The following is a 21404-nucleotide window of genomic DNA, read 5'->3' as shown; positions in this document are numbered from 1 at the left end:
TTTCATATTTTGAATTGTTACGAAAACAATAAATTACGTTTTTTATTGGACTGTTTGCTCACACTGCTTTAGTGTATCATTACAGCAAATAAAAATTAAAAAGTTAGGTTGACATTTCAATAACCCACAAAAATTAAGACTACCATTTCTTGAGGTTGATCTATGTGGGCAAAGCGGTTCATGAAATAGCCGCATTAGCGTAAATACCGATCGATTGAGCGTTTTGTTCAGTTTTGTTGTGATCGCCGAGTGATGATATATTTTGGAAAAAATCAGTATTATTGAATTGTGAGTGTTATTTACAACAATATGTCGCAAGGAAAGATTGTATTGATGGCCTGCGGGAGTTTTAGCCCACCGACTTATATGCATTTACGAATGTTCGGTAAGTTTATATTGCGTACCAATTTTTTATATTTTTCGTAAGACTTAAGTTAAATTGACTGTATCTGAGATTATTGAATATGATATAATCATGATTAACAGCTCAGTAAATTTTTTTGTTATAATCCCTATTTCTGGGAGTTCATAATATATATTTTATTGAAACATTTTTTCTTTTTTTTTAGAAATAGCCAGGGACTACATTCACACCCTCGGTTTGGGTACAGTGGTAGGCGGTATTATGTCTCCAGTCCACGATGCATACGGGAAGAAAGACTTGGTTGCTGCGCACCACAGGTAAATCATTTTACATTAGTATTTTTATGACTCATTAATTACCATTTAAATCCCTGGCAATATCCAGTCAAGGTAGGTCAAAAAACTGTGCTAAATAAACTTTATTTCAGTACAAAAGACTCAAAAGTAATCTGAATAAAAATTTCTTGAAATTAACATGACATTGTAAAGAAATCTTGTATTAAACTGCCGTGTTGTCTGAATTCAAGAAAAAAAAATGTAGGGTAGTAGGTATAGATTCATTTGGCAATTCTGTTTTATATAAAAATTTAAATCTGTATAGTCCGTGGTAGGATGCAGTACAATTTGTGCACCACAACTTACAAATTAAATCAAAGAAGATGATGACCTATTATTGTTAAGTCAAAAATTTACTTTGAAGGTTAGTAGGTTCTTGTATAATATAATATTTTTATGCCCTAGTGACATCATAATCATACTCATTTATTTATAATAGTATTTGCGTTTTTAACCAAAAAAGGAGGAGGTTCTATGTTCGACTGTATGATTTTTTTTCAGATAAACATGTTGAGACAAACTAACTAACTAACTGGGTTAACAACTTGTTTATGCTAATTGCTTCTCCAATTTTCATGCTTAAGTTGCCTTAAAAAGTGATGAAAAATAAATAAATCATAATGTCTGTATTTTTTTATGCTATTGCCATTCAGAAGCCATTAATAATTACTAATTAATTAAGAAGCTATTATGTAAGAGTCTTACGCAACATTTTTCTTCTTTTTTTAACAGGCTGACATGGTATAAAACAGGTTTACTCGACTTTGTGTAATTTGGGTTCCATCCAATGGACAGAATCATTAAAAAAATACTATCTTTTTTTAAAACCACTTTGCAGAACTATTACATTGCATTACTATTTCAAATATTGTCTATTAATTCATATGTCATTACATAGCAGAAGCTAAACATTGTGACGAGATATTCAGTATATTCAAGCATTATAAAGCAAATATTGATTTAATTTGAATGAAAGATATAGTCTTTAAATATGACCTAATGTAAGTGACAAAGATAGAACATCAGTTGCCAGAAGAAGCAGAGAAACTATATTTATTTTAACTTAAATTTATAAATAATTGTGTGTTACATTTTGATAAGATGTGTGAAAAATTTAGCCTTGGTAGCCTGGTTTGACCTATGGCCTATCAAGCATAAGAGCGTGGGTTTGAGCCCAGGCAAGCACCTCTAAAATTTTCGGTATTTATGTGCGAAATTACATTAAAATTTACCATGAGCTTTATAGTGTAGAAAAACGTTGTGAGGAATCTACACCTGTGAAGAAATTTAATAGTATGTGTGAAGTTTCCAATCGGCACTGGGCTGGCGTGAGAATTACGGCCCAAGCCCTCTTATTCTGATAAGAGGCCTGTGCCTTGCAGTGGGCTAAATAAAGGCTGAGATGATGAATAAATATGTCAATAAGTATGTGTGAATGAGTAAATATGTCTACTATTTTTTTTTTTTTTTTAGCCTTGAATAGTAATTAGTTTTGTTTACATTAAAATTATCAATTATCTAATCAATGTTAGTGAGGGTCAAGCAATGCGATAGGATGGACAGTGATAACCCAATCCGTGGTGACGTAACTTTATGTCGGCGTTTCGTTCCGTAAATGTGTACATTTATTTTTAACACATTCGAAGTCCAGTGCCTCGTATATAGGGCATGTAGAACTAGAAACTAGAGTCTGAACTAGAGACGGAAGAAATGTAAAGCAAACCTCATTCTGGTAAATGTAAAAATCAATCCAGTAAGCAGCAAAGTACATCAAAATTACACTAGCATGAAAACGTGATCAATATTAAAAAAAAAATCCTAAGAAAAGGACTAGATATCAGAAGTGGAACATGATAACAATAATAGTGATGAATCATTTGTAGGATTTGAAATTTAGTGGGGGGAGGGGATTTCGCTATTAATAATTGCGACAAGGAGGGAGGGAGGGGTCTAAGAATGATCCAAATACCTAAGGGTGTTACCTAAATAATTGATAGCCTTTCATTCATTTTTAGGGTTCCGTAGCGAAAATGGCAAAAAAGGAACCCTTATAGTTTCGCCATGTCTGTCTGTGTGCCCGTCCGCGGCTTTGCTTAGGGACTATCAATGCTAGAAAGCTATAATTTTGCACGAATATATATGTTAACTATTCCGACAAAATGGTACAATAAAAAATTAAAAAAAAAGTTTTTTTAGAGTACCTCTCATAGACGTAAAGTGGGCGTGATTTTTTTTCTCATCTAACCTTGTAGTGTGGGGTGTCTTTGGATAGGTCTTAAGTGCAAATTTTCATTAAAATCGAGCGTCCCCCCCTCTAAAATCTAAACCGGTAGGTGGAAAAATTTGAAAATAATCAGGATGGTAACTAGTAAGTATATCAAAATTACAAGGAAAATTATAACGGTTAAGTTTTCTTGAGAACTATTAGTAGTTTAAGGGGCTGTTTCACCATCCATTGATTAGTGTTAACTGGCGGTTAGGTGTGATGCCGTCTCTATTTGTTTTGTTCGAATAGACGGAGACGGCATCACATTTAACCGTCGGTTAACGCTAATCAATGGATGGTGAAACAGTCCCTAAGAGAAAATAGCAGCCTAAGGTATAAAATATACCAAAACTTGGAATATTCCGTACGTAATAAGAAATCCTTTGAAAAATATTAGTTAATTTTTTCGTAATGGCTACGGAACCCTATTTCGGGCGTGTCCGACACGCTCTTGGCCGGTTTTTTATTTCATTTGTAGGTACAATGTGCGAATGATTGCATGCATGTGTGATTTATGACAGCATTCCAAATGTATTAACAGCTGTACCACCAATACTCCCCCAGGATCGCGATGCTGAAGCTGGCACTGCGGACTTCCGCGTGGATCAAGGTCTCCGAGTGGGAGACGCAGCAGGCCGGCTGGACCAGGACCAAGGTTTCCATGCAGCATCATCAGGTAACTGCCCCTATTTTACCTTCAAGTTGTCAGTGCACTAAAGTGCACATAATTTAGGACTACTGGTTTTGTCTACAAGTACTACTAAAAGTAAAACCTCTCACGTAATTACTCCTAAAATAAATCTACCTACGTTGCACTTGTTATTGTTATCTTACTTATATATTATTATTGTTATATACTTGTTATCGAGACTCTTTATCATCATCATCATTCACGTCTTTCGTCCACTGCTGAACATAGACCTCCCTCACGCCGCCTTCATCAATCAGACTCCTTCGACCTTCACGAGGACATCAGTCTAACTTGTGGAGGGTCTGACCACGGTGCGTTGCCAAAAACACTTTCTCCAATGGCCATTAGTGCTTAATTTTACAATTCTGTCACTTAGGGTGTTATCATTAAATGGTAGAATGAATTAGTCGACGGCGATCGACAGCTTCTTCTTCACCAATCTATTAATCGTTTATCAATCGGTAAACGTCGAGCAGCAGCATTGATCGACTATCGATCAATCGTATTCCACATCAGTGTATCTACTAGTGTGGTAACACTATTTACTCGGATCTGACTTCTGATTTAATCTTGTGGGGAAGCTTCATGCTCTTTCATTGCTTCTTGAGTGATTCAATGTAAACTTATTAAAAAAATCTGTCTTATATTTCAGGACACGATCAATCATCACATATCCCGGACGGGCAGCGACCCTCCCAACTGGTTGCCTGATGATGTCCTGAATGTGAACAGTCTGGATGAACCTGATAACCTCATGCAGAAGATGAACGGCAACCGAGATGACTCAGTCACTGTCAAGTTGCTGTGCGGTGCTGATCTGTTGGAGTCATTTGCTACGCCTGGCTTGTGGTCCGACGAAGACGTGAGTATTATCATTATTATCATAACCATCATCACCATCATCATTGGTCACTAGAATCTGTTCGAGTTATGGTGTGCTATCGAAGATGTTATCTAGTATTCTCATCGTTATAGTCATCGTCTTCGTCGTCGGCATTATCATCATTGTCATTAAAATAATAATTTTCATCATCACAGTAATCATTGTCATCATCAACGTAATCATCATTATTCTGGTAGTCAGTTTGATGCAGTTGTTGAACAGCCACTGGGATGGTGATCTCTTGGAGTCATTTGCTACACTCGGCTTGTGGGCTGACGAAGATGTAAGTATCATCATCATTATCATCATCATCATTGGTCACTAGAATCTGCTATCGAAGATGTTATCTACTATTCTCATCCTTGTAGTCATTGTCTTCGTCGTCAGCATTATTATCATAGTTATCATTATCATCATCAACATCCTCATCATGTTGAACAGCCACTGGGATGGTTACATCACTGTTAAGCTGCTGTGTGGGGCTGATCTGTTGGAGTCGTTTGGTACACCTGGCTTACGGGCTGACGAAGATGTGAGTATCATCATCATTATCATCACCACCTCATCAATATGGTACTAATACTAATTGATCAACTTCAACAGCAATCCGTATGATCTGTAGGATCTGTTAGAGTCATATGGGCTATTAAGGATGTTATACAAGTATGCTGCAGCTCATCAATCAACATTGTAGTGATTGTCTGTCACCGTCGTCGTCGTCTGCATTATTATCATCTAATAATCGTCCCATCCCATCCCATCCCATCCCATAAACGTCACACTGCTGAGCACATAATAATCGTCATCATCGCAATATTTTTTTATCATTCATCATTAGGTATTATGGCATAAGTCGAACGGCCCCGGCATGGTTCCATCACAACCTTTCAACCGGATTGTTGGCTGACGAGGGTGTCAGTGTCATCATTTTCATCGTCATCATCATCGTTGTCACTGTCATCATCATCATCATCATCGTCATTGTCATGTCATCATCATCATTATCATCATTGTCATCGTCATCCTCATCATCATCATCATCGTCATCGTCATCATCATCATCATCATCGTCATTGTCATGTCATCATCATTATCATCATCATCATCATCGTCATCATCCATGGCATCGTCATCACCATTATCGTAACTACTATTATCACTATCTTCGTATCGTCATTGTCGTCATCATCATCATTGTCATCGTCATCATCATGTCTTCATCATTGTCATCTTCATCATTGTAGTCATCGTCATTATCATTTGATTCCTCTGGAATCTTGTGCAAAGTCCGTCCGGCATGCTACCACTAACTTACTGTTAATCAAGCTGCCAAGCGGCAGGAGCATATCCACTACTTACCTAGCACCGTGTGTATGTTGTATGTCATTTTATATTTCCAGTTGGAGACGATAGTGGGCCGGCACGGGTTGGTGGTGGTCACGCGGGCCGGCAGCGAACCGGGACGGTTCATATACGAGTCAGACATGCTCTACAAACATAGGGTGAGATTCATCATCATCATCATCCCAGCCTACATACGTCCCACTGCTGGGCACAGGCCTCCTCTCAGAACAAGAGGGCTTGGGCTATAGTTCCCACGCGGGCCCAGTGCGGATTGGGAACTTCACACGCACCATTGAATTACTTCGCAGGTTTGTGCAGGTTTCCTCACGATGTTTTCCTTCACCGCAAAGCTCGTGGTTAATTTCAAATGTAATTCCGCACATGAATTTGGAAAAACTCAGAGGTGCAAGCCGGGGGTGAGATTGCTATTTGCTAACTTGCAGCGTTGGAAACATCTATACACCCATGTAAATATTATTCGGAACTTATCAAGTGTGGTTAACAATGAACAAAAAGAATAGGGATGTTGACTCCACCAATGAACTGACGTACTTCTTATGAGCTGTCAAAACACAATTCTCCCACAGAGTTTGAATGGAAATCAAAGTCAAAGTCAAAATATCTTTATTCAATTTAGGCTATAACAAGCACTTATGAATGTCAAAAAAAATCTACCACCGGTTCGGAAAAACCTCTGTTGAGAAGAATCCGGCAAGAAACTCAACGAGGTATATTTATTTTTTAAACAGATTTTCAATTTTATTAAATGATATAATCATCATTTTATTATAAAGACGTATGCAATTTCCCAGAAACGACTTTTTGGTTTTAGCCAGTCTGTAAGATGGAACTTTAAGCTTCCCTGTGTTTCTAGTAGCCTTTGGCATATCGACGTTAGTGGGAAAATCACATTTGTTCTTCCTTACATACATGATTATTTCAAAAACATAAAGCGACGGCAGGGTAGGATACCTGTTTCCTTAAAAAAAGATCTTAAAGATTCACGCGTCTTCAAATTATAAATTGCTCTAATTGCTCTCTTTTGTAAGATAAAAATTGACTCAATGTCTGCAGCAGATCCCCATAAAATAAGGCCGTACGAAATAATGCTATTAAAGCAATGCAATATATAGCAACTTAAACTTAATGCAATAGCAACTTATGACGTCACTTGTTCGCACACTCACCTATTTATTTGTTTTAAAGCAACAAAAAATCGAATTTTGCAGTTAGTCGTAAATTAATCTGGTATTCAGGGCTAAAATAAAGGGGTTTTTTTACTGGAGCCGTGTCTTCGAATTATTTTTTAATGGTGTCAACATCCCTATTTCTATGTTCACCCGCGACCTTATGATAGCTAAGTTTATGCAAGATATGCGTGTTCATGCAGTTAGGCCTAACATCTGGTAGCATGGTGTATGGTTGTGTTGCTCTGAACATGAGCGCTGGTTGGGTTCGAAACGCGGAGGTGTAGTGTGGTGGCGGTGATGATGGGTTTGTGTGATTTGTGTGTGTTCTTACAGTGTGGAGGTGGAGGAACTGCATGAACACGCATATCTTGCATAAACTTAGCTATCATAAGGTCGCGGGTGGGCAAAGAAATTCTTTTAGTTCATTGATGGATCTCCACAAAGTGACAACTGATTCAATAAATTGTGGTTAGTAATAAAGTTACATAGTGCACAAAAAATTACAGTAATGCACATTTGAATAAAATAGAAATAACATCATCTGACTTTTCGACGGCCTTCGCACTAGACTCTGGTTCTGTATCGCGAGTGCCAAATGAATGATATTATAAATGCAAAAGTTTGTATGTTTGTATGTCTGTTTGTTTGTTACTCCTTTACGCTAAAACGGCTGGACGCATTTGGATTAAATTTGGTATGTAGATATCTGGACGTCTGGAATAACACAAGATTATTTTTATCCCGATATTCGTACGGGATAGGGATACAATTTAAAGTTAGCATCATGAAATTTGGCATGGTTCGTTTTAATGCAACGTCAATAATGATAAGGATGTAATTTTCGGGAATTCCCACGGGAATTTTGCAAAATCCCGGAATTTCAATTCAACTACTGCATCAAATGATTTACGCGCGCGAAGCCGCGGGCAACCGCTAGTGCTTTTATATTTGTATTCCATGTTTCAGAAAAACGTGATTTTAGTCACAAACTACATAGCCAACGAGGTCAGCTCAACCGTCATCAGACGGCTGGTGCGTCGCAGCGAGAGCGCCAAGTACCTGACTGATGACTCCGTGCTGCAGTACATAAGGCAGCACCGGCTCTACGGGGCCACGCCTTGCGTCACGTGAGTCATCAACATCATATCAGCCATAGGACGTCCACTGTTGGACATAGACCCCCCGCCCCCCATATCCAATAGGGATGTTGACTCCACCAATCAACTGACGTACTTTTTATGAGCTGTCAAAACACAATTCTCCCATAGAGTTTGAATGGAAATAGCAACATATGACGTCACTTGTTCGCCGACTCAATAAACTAACTATTTATTCGTTTTAAAGCAACAAAAAATCTAATTTTGCAGTTAATCGAAAATTAATCTGGTTTTCAAGGGGCTAAAATTAAGCGTTTTTTTACTGGAGTAGTGTTTCGGATATTTTTTAATGGTATCAACATCCCTATTGCTTCGGTTAAAAGCGGCCTGCATCCAATGGCGTGCATTAAGTCCTTGTTTGGTTGGTGGTTCTACGCTGCGCTTGCCGATCCGCGGTCCCCATTCGAGAACTTTTCGGCACCAACGGCCATCTGTTCTCCGTGCTTTAAGCTAATTCGCTTGGCTGTGTTAGTGACTACGTATCTCCTCATTTCTGATTCGATCCCTTAGAGACAACCCGAGCATAGCTCTCTCCATAGCTCGCTGAGCAACTCTGAGCCTTGTTGCAGAGGCCTCATGGCTCATTAACGAATTAGACTGAAACTAACATGCCTTGAGTATCTTATCTTATCTTATCTTATCCTTAAGGGTCCTTGCGGATACACTTCGACCCGTAGGGATCTTTTGTGTAATTACCCCTCCTTCGCACTTACTCTATTGCCTTTATCACCTCGTCCATAAATTGGATGATTTGACGTAGCGGTAGTGCCTTTAAGTCTCCTGGTGCGGGGTATCCGTCGCCAAGAGTCTCATTCTTGATCTGGCGAGGGCGTCACATTCACACATAATGTGTTCCATTGTTTCGTCTTCCTCGCCACATATTCTACAGACTTCATTGTCCTGTAGTCCCATCTTTACTAGTATGTGTTTGTATTGAAGTGACCTGTGAATGCCCCGACGATATGTCGGATGTTTCCTACTGAGTGTCCAGAGTTTTTAGTCAGCTTGTGCTGACATTTTCGATGAATCGTTTGAATGCTTTAGACTTCCAGTGTTTTCCACTCTTGTTGGTGTTTAAGTTTTGGTGTGGTCGTTATGGCATTCTTCATGGTTCCCTGTGAGAGTCCCACATACGGCTCGGGCCTATGTTTTTGTTCATTGACCCTTCCTTTAGTAAATAATACATAGTCCTAATAAACCCCACCTTTCAAATCAAGTCTAAGAGAACATTAGCGTATGTGAAAACTAGAGGAACTGTTAGTCGATACGATATATCTATTTCTGCTTTGACAGTCTCTTTGGCACCACCAATCAACCTACATACTTTTTCTGAGCTGTCAACGCGATTCCCCGGTAGATTTTGTATGGAAATACTGAAGTGACGCACTAATTAGCCAACTCAACTAACTATTTATTTAAAAACTACTAAAATTTTTGATCTTCTACTGTCAATTGGAAATTTATCTAGTTTTCTGGTTTAAAAGAAATCTTTTCAAGAGTTGTTTTGTTCGTTAATGGTGTCAAATTCCCTATTTAATTTATTAGTCCGTATTTAAGTATATGTTGGACGTGTTCTAAGCTTAACATTAAAACTAGGCCAATCAGTACAAATTATTCCAATAGCATTTATTTATTGCCAGTTAAAATTGAAACTAATCAAGATTCCTCCCCCACGCTTGCCCGGACACAGTGAGTATAACATACTTAATGATTTAATAGCCAATTACGACAAAAATTCCCCCCAAGACGTCACCATGGCGTCTCCTGAAGAAACTAGTTTCAAAAACATACTCATATCCATCAGAGACAAACCCACGATCATAGACGAGACCATTACAGTGAAGAGAGCAAAGAAGTCCAACTACTTAATGCCTAATATGACAGATACTGTCAGCCCTTTGAAAGACAAACCCAAAATGGCGTACGTCGACAAAGTACCAGCTAGTTACGTGCCAGGAAAAGCAGTCAAGATAGTGAGTGGTGCCTCACAACACTCCGTCAACGAGGTAAGCTATGACGAATCAACTTATAGCTCTCTTGACAGTTATTTGACTAAAGACGATTGCGATTATGAACTATACAAGCGACGTGTCAGTGAAGGGAATGTCGAAGCTGTCAAAAATGAACCAATCAAGAAACGGTGTTCAGCTTCTACCATAAGAAAGCTGAATAAGGTTGATATTAAGAAGAGTAAGTCTGAAGTGAGTAAGTTGTGTGATAAAGTGAAGAGTATCAAGCTGAAAGAGCGAGAGAGGAATTATAAGACGAGGAGCTGCAATGACATAGTGAGGTTGATTTTGACGAAGCATGGTATACATGTTATAAGTGATACTGAAGCTATAGTGTAATGCAGAGGTCCTCAAGCTTTTTCAGCTCCTGAAACTATTTAGGTACATCGTGTTACAAAAAACCCGTAATAAAGAAATTATTGAAGCGAAAAATATTGTTAACCCTAGTAAGCTGTCATGTCATACAACCGGAGTAGATAAGCACGGATTATTTAACAGAGGGATAATACCTACTTTAAGACTCTTTGTGATCTATGAACATTTGCGTATTTAATAGTAAATACTATTTAATTTTACTGAAATTGACTTGGCATACCAATGAAAAATTTGATGTATTTTGGCGGTAAGTCATACAGTAATACTCCGGTTTTCAATGGTACACGGTATTGTAAATGGACTCTATAAGGGACCATTTAACCTTCTTTCCGCGTTACGGGTATTTTTGTAGCACCGTGTACAGAGGATGGCGAATAGAGCATTGGCCGAGTCTCGTGCTTGCAGAGGATTTATAACAACTCAAATATACCCATTTAAAACTTACATTTCACGTTGACTTTAGGTATACGAGTATACATCATCTTCCTTTCATTTGAGTTAAAATACGAAGATTAGCTATGGGAAAAAAATCTCATAATTACCTATGTTATATCTTCACATTTTAGCTTCAGTCGGTTCATAAATTTTATGATAATACCTACTTGATGATCAACAAAGAAGGTAAGGTCTTCGTATATACAGATCTATTGCGTAATATTTTTCCATTGTATTTTGTCGGATATGTTAGTATTTATCTTGCTGTCTTAATTAGCTCAAGTAAACTTCGGTAAGATATTATGATTGGTTTTTTGGAGTCTTTTTGTATTTTTTTATTTCAACTCCAAATTTGTTACTTTTACGGGTATCCCGTGAAACCATATTGAAAATACAAGCTGAGACATGGATGCACAGAAAAACCAGAAAAAGAGACCAGCACTGGGAATCGAACCCAGGTCCTCAGCAATCCGTGCTGCGTGCTATAACCCCTACACCTCTGCTGGACAGGAATCTAGACACGAATTTTTCCTATGCATACATATCTCAGGTTGCTTATTTCTACTATGCTACTTAAGCAGCAGCACTTTCGTCGAGAGACGTCACATTCTTTCGGAACTAACCTAAATATAAAAAATACAAAAAGACTCCAAAAAAACAATCATAATTTGTAAGATAGTTGAGAACGCAAGATAGATACAAACTTTTCCGACAAAACAAGATGGCAAAATTTTATTCACTGCATCTGTACTAATGATAGTAATGATGTATAGAAGTGGTTTTGAGAACTTGACAGCAGTCAAGAAATATTCAATTATATAAGTGTTATTCGAATGTTGGATGTTCCTTGTAGATGTTTTGACGTGCGGACCCAGTCAATTCCCGTAGCGTTTAACGTTAAAATAAAAACAATGATACGTATATTAAATATCTATGATGTATACATAATACGGTATTTGACTATTTTGTATATGTTTTATAATTTAAAACTACACAATGCCTGTTATCGAATAGAAAAACATTTTTAAGCTACCTTTACAAATAACAAAGTTATAAAGGTTTGAAATTCAAGATTAGACAGAGAAAGACATACTGGCATGTGACGTCACACGCCAGTACCGCCATACTTGCTGCATAGAGAAAAGCGTTTGAGAAAGAGACAGGTATATAGATTTTTCAAAAAATCACTATAAATCCAATTTTCAACCGATTTAAATTTTCTCTTCGCTAAACACTATCTGTATAACTATTTTTCATAATAATATTAAGATATGGCAAAAGGAGTTGTCAAATACCGTATTATGATATAAAAGGTACTCCTTTACTCATGATGACTACAGCAGTAGTCAAACTGTCGCTCAAAAACTAGACGTTGTGTTATAAGATTAGAGGTTAGAAGTTAGAATACGGAACAAAAAAACTATTTTTATCTGTTCTGTGGGTTAGAACGTTCTACAATATGAACTATGTACTCTCCTCTTTAACTTAAATTGCCAAATCCAGTAGAATAATAAGAAAATTTCGTCGAAATGTATGACAAAATATTACTATATCTACTGATTGTTAAAAACGGTATTGTGAGAAAAAAGACTGAGTAGTTACGCACTACCCGGTTAGCTGCGCAGGTTAAGCACGCCGTCCCTCTTCAAAGTATAGCTTGAGAAAGAGACGGCGCGCTGAAACCGCGCGGTTAGCCGCAAAATGCGTAGGTATACTTCACGCATCTACAATGGGCCGAAAGCAATTTCTCACTGTTCCATTTTTAGCAGTCAGTTTGTCGTTGACTGTACAAATGTATCTTCCAAGAGAGAATTTTTAGAGTAATGTTTACAACCTAACATGGATATAATGAAATTTCTAGTCACTTTTGACATTTATCTTCCCTGAACAGTTTAAATGGGATACTATATTATACTGTGACTGCTAAATTGTACAGGGATGAGTATCAAAAGTTGTTTATAAATAATTTTAATTTATGTTCCTGGTATCTCAACGTTTTCCAATAAAGTACGTATCTGCAGTTTTGGAAAACATTTCATTTTATATTTATTTCAAAATTTGTACTTCGTATAGTACACTCGGCAGTTTTTATTACCTTTTCATTTGTACTTTATATAGCACGCTAAGATCCAGGCGGCTCTAATTATTTTTATTTCAAAATAATATCTACAAGGTGTTTTGAACTTTATTCGGAGTAGATATTTCACCAAGTGGTTAGGTAAGTCCGACTGAAAATTACTGCAAGTTTTCTCACCGGAAGTTTCCATTCGAGATAACTTCACGTCTTAGAACAATTCTCAAATTAAGTGGAAAAAAAACCTTATCGTTTTCCACTGCTGGGCGAAAGCTTTCCTATTTCTCCGCCATTCGTCCTAATGAAAGATTTTTATTGGGGCTTTCAGTCCGATTTATCAAAGTATTTATAGTCCAGGAAATATGAATTAACCATCTGTAATCTTTTTTTTGAGTAAAACGAAACGTGCATCACGTGTCACCCGCACCTTATATAATGAAAGTACTGTAGGTAGGTAAGATCTTTTTCATCACACTTGCTCGTAAACAGTGTCGTAACATGCAGGCTAAACCCCCAAATAAAACCCTCGACCTTAATGTGCTTGTCATGAAACCCGTGGTGGGTAAATGAGTCATTGCGCGTACTAATTTTCTTGTCATGAAGCCCAAGGTCGGTACATGAATCAATGCCTGTACTGATACTGTTGCGCGCGCACGTCGGGCACATGCCAAGAGCGCAGTCAGCGGTATCGCCAATTTTTGAAAAAAAAAAAGTTTTTCTTTTAAAAATATACAATTTTACTCGCAAATGTGATGAAAAACATTGTACGTCGCACGGGCGGTACTAGAATATACTGGATATACTGGAATATCCCGTATAAATTTTATACGACACTGGCTAGACCTATATTCCCTCTGTGATATATTTTTTTATATTTGTATAACTGTAGTGGCGTAAATGAGCCTTTTGCTGACATCTCTAGCTATAATAAGTACCTAATAGAGCCGTTATGTGTCCAAATATTGGCGGTTTACCCTATTCATTAGTGCCAAATTTTGTTTTTGAATGCAATGTTAATAAAAATAAACTAAACACATTTCTTTAAACCCGCACATTAGATATAGTAGAATTAAAAATTAAATATGTGTCAAAAAGTAATACCTATTTAAATAATAAAATTTTACTTAAAGTTATGAGATGTTTTTTTATGTGGCATGTTTTATATTTTGCATGTATTTTTTATTAAATACTTGTTTTAAGTGTTTTTGCAGCATTGATGTATTTTAATATTTAGCTGTGTACGAGTATGATAGTCAAAAAGTTCCTTATTTAGATCATAATTGCTTCATATAACTAACTGCTTGTTTGATAGTATTTGGACTTCAAAACAGTTACAGATTTTCTTCATAAAAATATTTTAATTTTATTATTTCTGGAACTGCCATTGCATAATGCTAGTTTTATATTTGGACTGGAATTTACAACGCTAGTGTCCCGTTTGTTTTTGTTTTAACCTCTTCACCGCCACTAAACAAACGAAGTGACGTGCTCTGTACGCCACAGAAAAACCAGCGACAAATCAAATTGATTTTTAATTCCATTGCAGAAGGATTCATTTCGAGTTGAATGTTGGTCATGTATAGATGACCGTGGCGTGTGAGGCATTCCATTGGCTGTCACGACTGGATGACCGGCGGTGAAGAAGTTAACATGGCTTGTTTATGAATAACTAATTCTGTATTTTTGACGCGATATAGTAGTGTTAACGCGCGATTGTCTCTAACCGCAAGACGTAATGAGATGGATTTAAAAAAATATATAATTATTTAGTCCGCCAGTTAGATTATTAAAATATATTGAACAGTTTTTTCTCCTTTTGTCAATTAAGCAAAAAATATGAAGAAGTCCGTTAAAGTTTCGTGTGACGTCACGAACCTCCACTATCGAACTTTGACGCGCTTTGTCTTTGTAATGGTTGATATGAGTCAGAAAAGAAATATACAAATCTGAAATATGTACGTTTTTCATAGACAAGTTTTTAACTATTTTAATGTTACCTTCTAGTGTTGTGTTCCCGACCAATCCCGCAACCGAGTTGGATTGTTTGACTGCCCTTTCTAATATTGTTTTTTTTTTAGTTTAAACAACCTTTTTTTTCAAAAAAGTTACCATTTATTTCAATTATATATTAATTTGTGACATGTATAAGTATTTGAAGTCTAATGTTTCTCCAATAAAGGAACTGTCAATATAACTCGGTTGTAGGCACAGAACTAATAATAGATAAGCGGAATAGAAATGTCACGTGAACTAAAAACTCGACCGCATATGTGGCTAAAAAACCATATATTTATTTTGTAACATAGTTAAATGCACAAAACATGAAAAACCGTGCGCTCATTCACAGCAGGAGATGCAAAAAACTGATGATATTGTGTTGCGGAGCGATGTTACAACATTTTTATTCTCGTTATTTTTAGCTCTGTGGATGTACGGCTGGGGATACAACACTACAATTTTATCTTATGTTATCTGTGGTAGGGAGGCGGTTGCCCGTTGTAGCTGACATGCTGCCCGCGCCCGTCGCCGGACCGCGAGGCAGTCTAAAACCGACCGCATGCCGATAGCATAAGGTCTAGTTTTGTACCACGCTGACGCCGGGGTTTTTATTTATTAGTCTATAATTCGATTTTTGAATTTTATTACATCAGAGTTTTTTTTTCTGTGCCTTGGAGTCAAGGCTTTGTTCCTATATCATCATGCTTTGTGTTGCTTAATTTGGTAAATTATATAAAAAAAAGAAGCTGATCATAAAACTTCTTTTGCGCAAAAACCTAAAAAAGTTTAGCATTATTTATTAAAACTTACTTTGATCAAATTTTATTTTATAGTACAGTCAAGTGTAAAAAAAAGGATAAGTCATTCCGACGCAATAAAGCCGTAGTAACATATTTTTGAGTGGTTCGAATAGATACTTTTTTTTGCACTTGACTGTAACCCAGCGGTCAATTAGAAAGTTTACTGAAAAAAAAAACTATAAATTATTAAAAAGATATTATTTAAATATCAAATACATTTTCAGTAAGGTTTATTTAATGTTTGTTACTTAATTAGTGAAATGCTCTTGTACTGTCGTAAACTTATTATTTAATTCTAATTTATTGATAACTTAAAAGTAGGTATAGTACAGTCTGACTATAAAGAGTAGAAATAAAATAAGAAACGCCACTTATCTGTAGCTGCCTGATTTGGTATATAATTGAAATTTACCTGTCACTTGTGAGACGCTTTCGTTTCTACTCTTTTTGGCCCCTATTTCACATAAAACGTGACAGGCGACAAGTGACTGACAATTCGAAATACATTGCGTTGCGTACGTAAATTTCGGTTTTTTTTGTTTCATATTGACCACGCAATGTAGACTTAATTGTCAGAGTTCATCAGTCGCCTGCCACGCTTAGGAAATAGAAGCCTGTGGCCTTATTGTCAAACACACTTGGAATTACAATCGTTATTACCGCTTTTTTCTCTCACATAGTATAAAATGAGGGTAGAAAGAGATGACATGGTGAATGCTATCGCGGACGTCAGCGCGTTAGACAATATGGCATCTGGTCAGTCTGTAAATAGACCACACTTATAGTGAACATATATCAATAGAAGTATATTGATGCCTTAGTAATTAGCAGGGGTCGGACAAAAAGTGCCGATGACGTCAAACCACTTATAGGATGATTTCAAATAGTATTTTTGATTTTCATAAACAATTATCACTTATCATTTATCAACCTCTTTATTAAACGATATGAAATTTATTTTATTCACTGAATTCCAAACGATTTTTTTGTTACTTCATTAATGCTACTTTTTCACACGGAAGTTTAAATAAAAACATCATCTTGTGTGCAAGATTACGTCATTTTTACGTCATCCGCACTTTTTGTCCGACCCCTGGTAATTAGAGTTTAACTACTCTCAAAATCTGTCAAGTGCGAGTCGGACTCGCACAGAAAGGTCGCACACTTAGTAATACTGTGCAGTTTCAATAACATATTAAGAAAAAAATCCGAGAAAAAAAAATACAAAAAATAATAATTTGACGAGTATCATCATGGAGATACTTCAGTTTTAATTGATATTCTATGATATTTTCTATAGTAGGTAAGTATACGTACATACGGACGGAGAGACAGCGTATCCTCAACAATAGGGTCCCATTGGCATCCTCAATATGAAGTTAGCTTTTTTTAAAAAAGTAACGCCCTCTATAATCCATAAAAAGGGATAATAAGGCATACATATTCTGATATAACCAGTTTTTCACTAAAGGTAACCATAGACTTAGTAAATAAAATCAGCAGCCTGTGATAGTTCGCATGCCCTTTTATTGTATACTCCATGTGCTTCTCATAGATACATAAATAGGAAATATTCACATTTATCCGTAATTTTCTGTCATTGCGCGAAATAGTGGTTTTTTAATTACTACATACTTCCTGGGACTTAATTGACAAGATTTCATTTTTTTAACACCTGTAAATTACTACAGGAATCGAAAGAGTTTTGCCTCCTGAACATGGGAAAATATTTATTATAATTGATTTCTCCATATTTAAAAAAATACAAAAAATTGAAAAAATATGGCTGAATTTTCCAACACTACGACAGATAGATATGCTTCCTTTGCCTTTTTCGCCAGAAAAAGGAGCCGTCATAATTTTGACAACGTCTCTATGCAACGTCTACGTCAGATTTACGAGATTTTTTTTTAAGAGACTAGACAAAAGTAATGGATCTATTGTGTCGTAGTTTTGGAGTTATGCCCTTTGAGAATAAGCACATCTTAAAAAAAATGTAATAAATTAATTATTAGTTGTAGCGAAATTTTAAAATACTCAGCGTTTTCTCTTTCCAAACAGAATACAGAGAACGAATCAAATTATAGTCTTAGAAATATGAAACCTTGTCAATTACCGTAAGATCGGTTTATTTTAGACTTGAAGGGTAACTTTGACCACTGAAATTAACTCTTCACAGGTTTTATTATTGCATTGAACTTATGACACATTGCCATAATAATATGATTAGTTTTAAACCTCAAACAAAAACGGCAACGATATTTTATTTACTTATTGTTGAATGCTTGAATAAATTATGTATTTTTAATATTAGTTACTTACTTGTAGTTCAAATAAAGGTTAATATACAGTAAAAACAGGGGGGCTACTACAAAATTTGGTTCTTCGTAGTATTGGGCCAGGTCCAAGTGCAAAATTTGAACGCTAATATTATTTAACACTGAGAGGGACGGTACGACACGAACTTCGATTTTCGAAGTAGCCCACCAGTTCGGTCTGAGAGTGCGCTCCGTGACGATGTTTTGCAGCCGACTTCTCGCGAATTGGCGTCCTTTTGCAAGTTTTTAGCGGCTTCTAAATAAACTAGGTGACGACACTGCCCGCGGGACAGTGCGGTGTGCGCCTCCGTCGTGTGCGCACTCATCCTGATGAAGATCTTTTGATTTGGTCGAAACTAGTCGAAACTTTTTTTATTATCACGTTATTACAGTTCTTTGTTATTCTAAAATTTAATGTCAACCGGAAAGAAGCAAACTAAAGTCTGTTCATAAATAAAAAAAATATATTAAAAAATGACGAATTATGATACACAATAAAGTTGTGAAAAAACTCTGTTTTAACTGTATAATTAACTTGATTAACACTTATAGTTCCGAATAGCATTTATACATATTAAATATGTACTTATTTAACGTAAGGATCTGTTATAAGTTATTTTGTTATAAATGTTTACGTGATGTGGTGGTCGGAAACAGGTTGGCGCTTGGACAACTATTAATAAAAATCATAGAACCAAATCCTTAAAGGCCGCTGCACACCAGATGTGTGTGCGTGACGTGACACGCACACGTACCAGCTGGGCTACTACGAAACTCGAAGTTCGTGTCGTGCGGTCCCTCTGACACTTATACTATTTAATACGAGAGCGAGAGGGACGGTACGATACCAACTTCGAGTTTCGTAGTAGCCCAGCAGTTGTAATGTATGAAACTGTATAGAAAGATGTCAGACCAGATGCCTGGCGTGCGTACTGCATGCTCGTTAACCCCTTCTTTATGCAAAAAAGCGGAAAAATTGTGGGAGATATAATTTTAACAAACAGGTACAACTATTTAGAACAGAGGTACCAAAACTGTTTTTCTTGTAGACCACTTTCAACTACTGTAAAACTTTTCGGTAGACCCCTGCTGCTACATTTCTACTATTATCAACCCCCATTTTTTCATACCAATTTGGACTCCCGGGGGTCATCCTGGACCACTTTGGGAACCTCTGATTTAGATCTACTTGTCCAAGCGTCGACAGTTTTATCTAAAGCCTTTAACGCATTCACTGCCACCGACGCTTATTTGCGTTTTCGGAACTTCACCCAGTGCCGCTGTCATAATTATTCATACATCTTGAACGCACATGTGCGTCGGTGGCACCTGTGGAAGTCAGGTGGCAGTGAACGCGTTAACAGCGAGCGCTGTGTGACGTTCCTGTGAAGTCATGACATTGTGTTCCATACAAATGAATACCAGTGGCCTCGCAGGTGGAAAATCACCTTTAGGGTCAATCAACTTTTTAGTAAAGTTAGTGGCCATGGTAATGTCTCCTTCGTTACTTATTAAAAAAAATGTATTTAAGTATGATTTAATGTGGTTCAAATCTAGGTACTAAAAGTTAGAACTTGTGACAGATTTAAGGCAATTCCTTCTTTGCTATCTCCAAAGTAAGCTAAATTGCAAACAATTTTCCAACAAAGTGTCACTGAGGTCTCCTGTGTTACGGGACAGAATAACAATACACTAAGGGGCTGTTTCATCACCCATTGATTAGTGTTAACTGACGGTTAAATGTCATGCCGTCTCTATTTGTTTTATTCGAATAGACGGAGACGGCATCACATTTAACCGTCAGTTAACACTAATCAATGGATGTTGGAACAGCCCCTGAAAGTTGATTGACTTATAGAACCATGTTCCTGAAACACTTTATTTTACTCAAGGTTTATGGGTTGTTTTAAACTAAAATAGTTTCATTCCTAAATGTTGTATGTGAAATAATTTATGGAATAGAATAATACGTACAACTTGTCAGTCATTTAAAATGCTATTTTATTAAAATAAAATATTAAACAAACTGCTAAACTGAGCTTTTATCGTGTCATTAAAGTGGTTTATTTATTTAATCTGTCGTTTCATTTTACAAATATTACAGCAGATTCCCAAGCCCTCTCTTTCTGAGACGAAGCCTGTGCCCAGCAGTGGGACGTTATAGGCTGGGATGATAATGATGACGACGGCAGATTCATCCATTTTCGACATTTGTTCCACGCTAATACGGTATTTGACTATTTTTTGTTTGATAAATTAAAACTTCACAATGCCTGTTATCGAATAGAGAAGCAATTTTTAAGCTACCTTTACAAATAACAAAGTTATAAAGGTTTGTAATTCAAGATAAGACAGAGAAAGACATACATGCATGTTACGTCACACGCATACTTGCTGCATAGAAAAAAGCGTTTGAGAAAGAGACAGCTTAGATACCTATATAGATTTTTCAAAAAATCAATATAAATCCATATCGAAAATAAAAACTGAGACATGGATGCACAGAAAAACCAGAAAAAGAGACCAGCACTGGGAATCGAACCCAGGTCCTCGGCATTCCGTGCTGCGTGCTATATAACCCCTACACCACTGCTGGACAGGAACCTAGACACGAATTTTTCCTACGCATACATATCTCAGGTTGCTTATTTCTACTTTGCTACTTAAGCAGCAGCACTAGCGACATCTATGTGGCGTCGACAGACGTCACACTCTTTCGGGACCAACCGCTCACCTAGACAAGAGATGTCGCTACTAAGCAATCAAATTATGATTGGTTTTTTGGAGTCTTTTTGTATTTTTTATTTCAACTCCAAATTTGTTACTTTTACGGGTATCCCGTGAAACCATATCGAAAATACAAACTGAGACATGGATGCACAGAAAAACAGAAAAAGAGACCAGCACTGGGAATCGAACCCAGAAAAAAGACACAAAACACAACAGTTATCTTTACCAATTAAATTAAAAATACAGCTTTTTGATCTAGTTTCGTGGCTGTAGGTTTTTAACATAACTGTTTGGCACTTACGATCGCACTTAATAAAACGACAGAGTAAATTTTCCTTCTAAATATTTATTGTCAGTAAAATGTATTTACAAATTTACATTATTTTAACTTAGGTATAGTATGACTAAATATTGCTTAAACGTGTTGCAATGGAA

The 21404-nt window shown here is 36.6% G+C and overlaps 1 protein-coding gene across 4 annotated transcripts; it reads left to right on the top strand.

Annotated features, from left to right (window-relative positions):
* The first annotated feature begins 145 nt into the window (after nt 1–145).
* On the top strand, nt 146–20314 carry Nmnat (nicotinamide mononucleotide adenylyltransferase). 4 transcript variants are annotated; one of them, XM_074107521.1, is made up of 8 exons: nt 149–385; nt 570–681; nt 3530–3641; nt 4309–4518; nt 5940–6041; nt 8040–8200; nt 9921–10236; nt 15605–20314. In XM_074107521.1, exons 1-8 carry the CDS (start codon nt 310–312, stop codon nt 15623–15625), a joined length of 1110 nt encoding a protein of 369 aa, XP_073963622.1. In that variant the 5' UTR covers nt 149–309; the 3' UTR covers nt 15626–20314. The 4 variants fall into 4 exon arrangements, with proteins under 4 accessions (XP_073963620.1, XP_073963622.1, XP_073963624.1 ...); XM_074107523.1 differs by lacking the exon at nt 9921–10236 and adding an exon at nt 9871–9919 and having other exon boundaries at nt 153–385; XM_074107519.1 differs by having other exon boundaries at nt 146–385; nt 9921–20314.
* Nucleotides 20315–21404: the final 1090 nt, after the last annotated feature.

Source organism: Choristoneura fumiferana, chromosome 25 (assembly GCF_025370935.1).
Source record: "Choristoneura fumiferana chromosome 25, NRCan_CFum_1, whole genome shotgun sequence".
NCBI lineage: Eukaryota > Metazoa > Arthropoda > Insecta > Lepidoptera > Tortricidae > Choristoneura > Choristoneura fumiferana.
The sequence above is the reverse complement of the archived record's forward strand: the minus strand, read 5'-3'. Positions and strand labels throughout refer to the sequence as shown.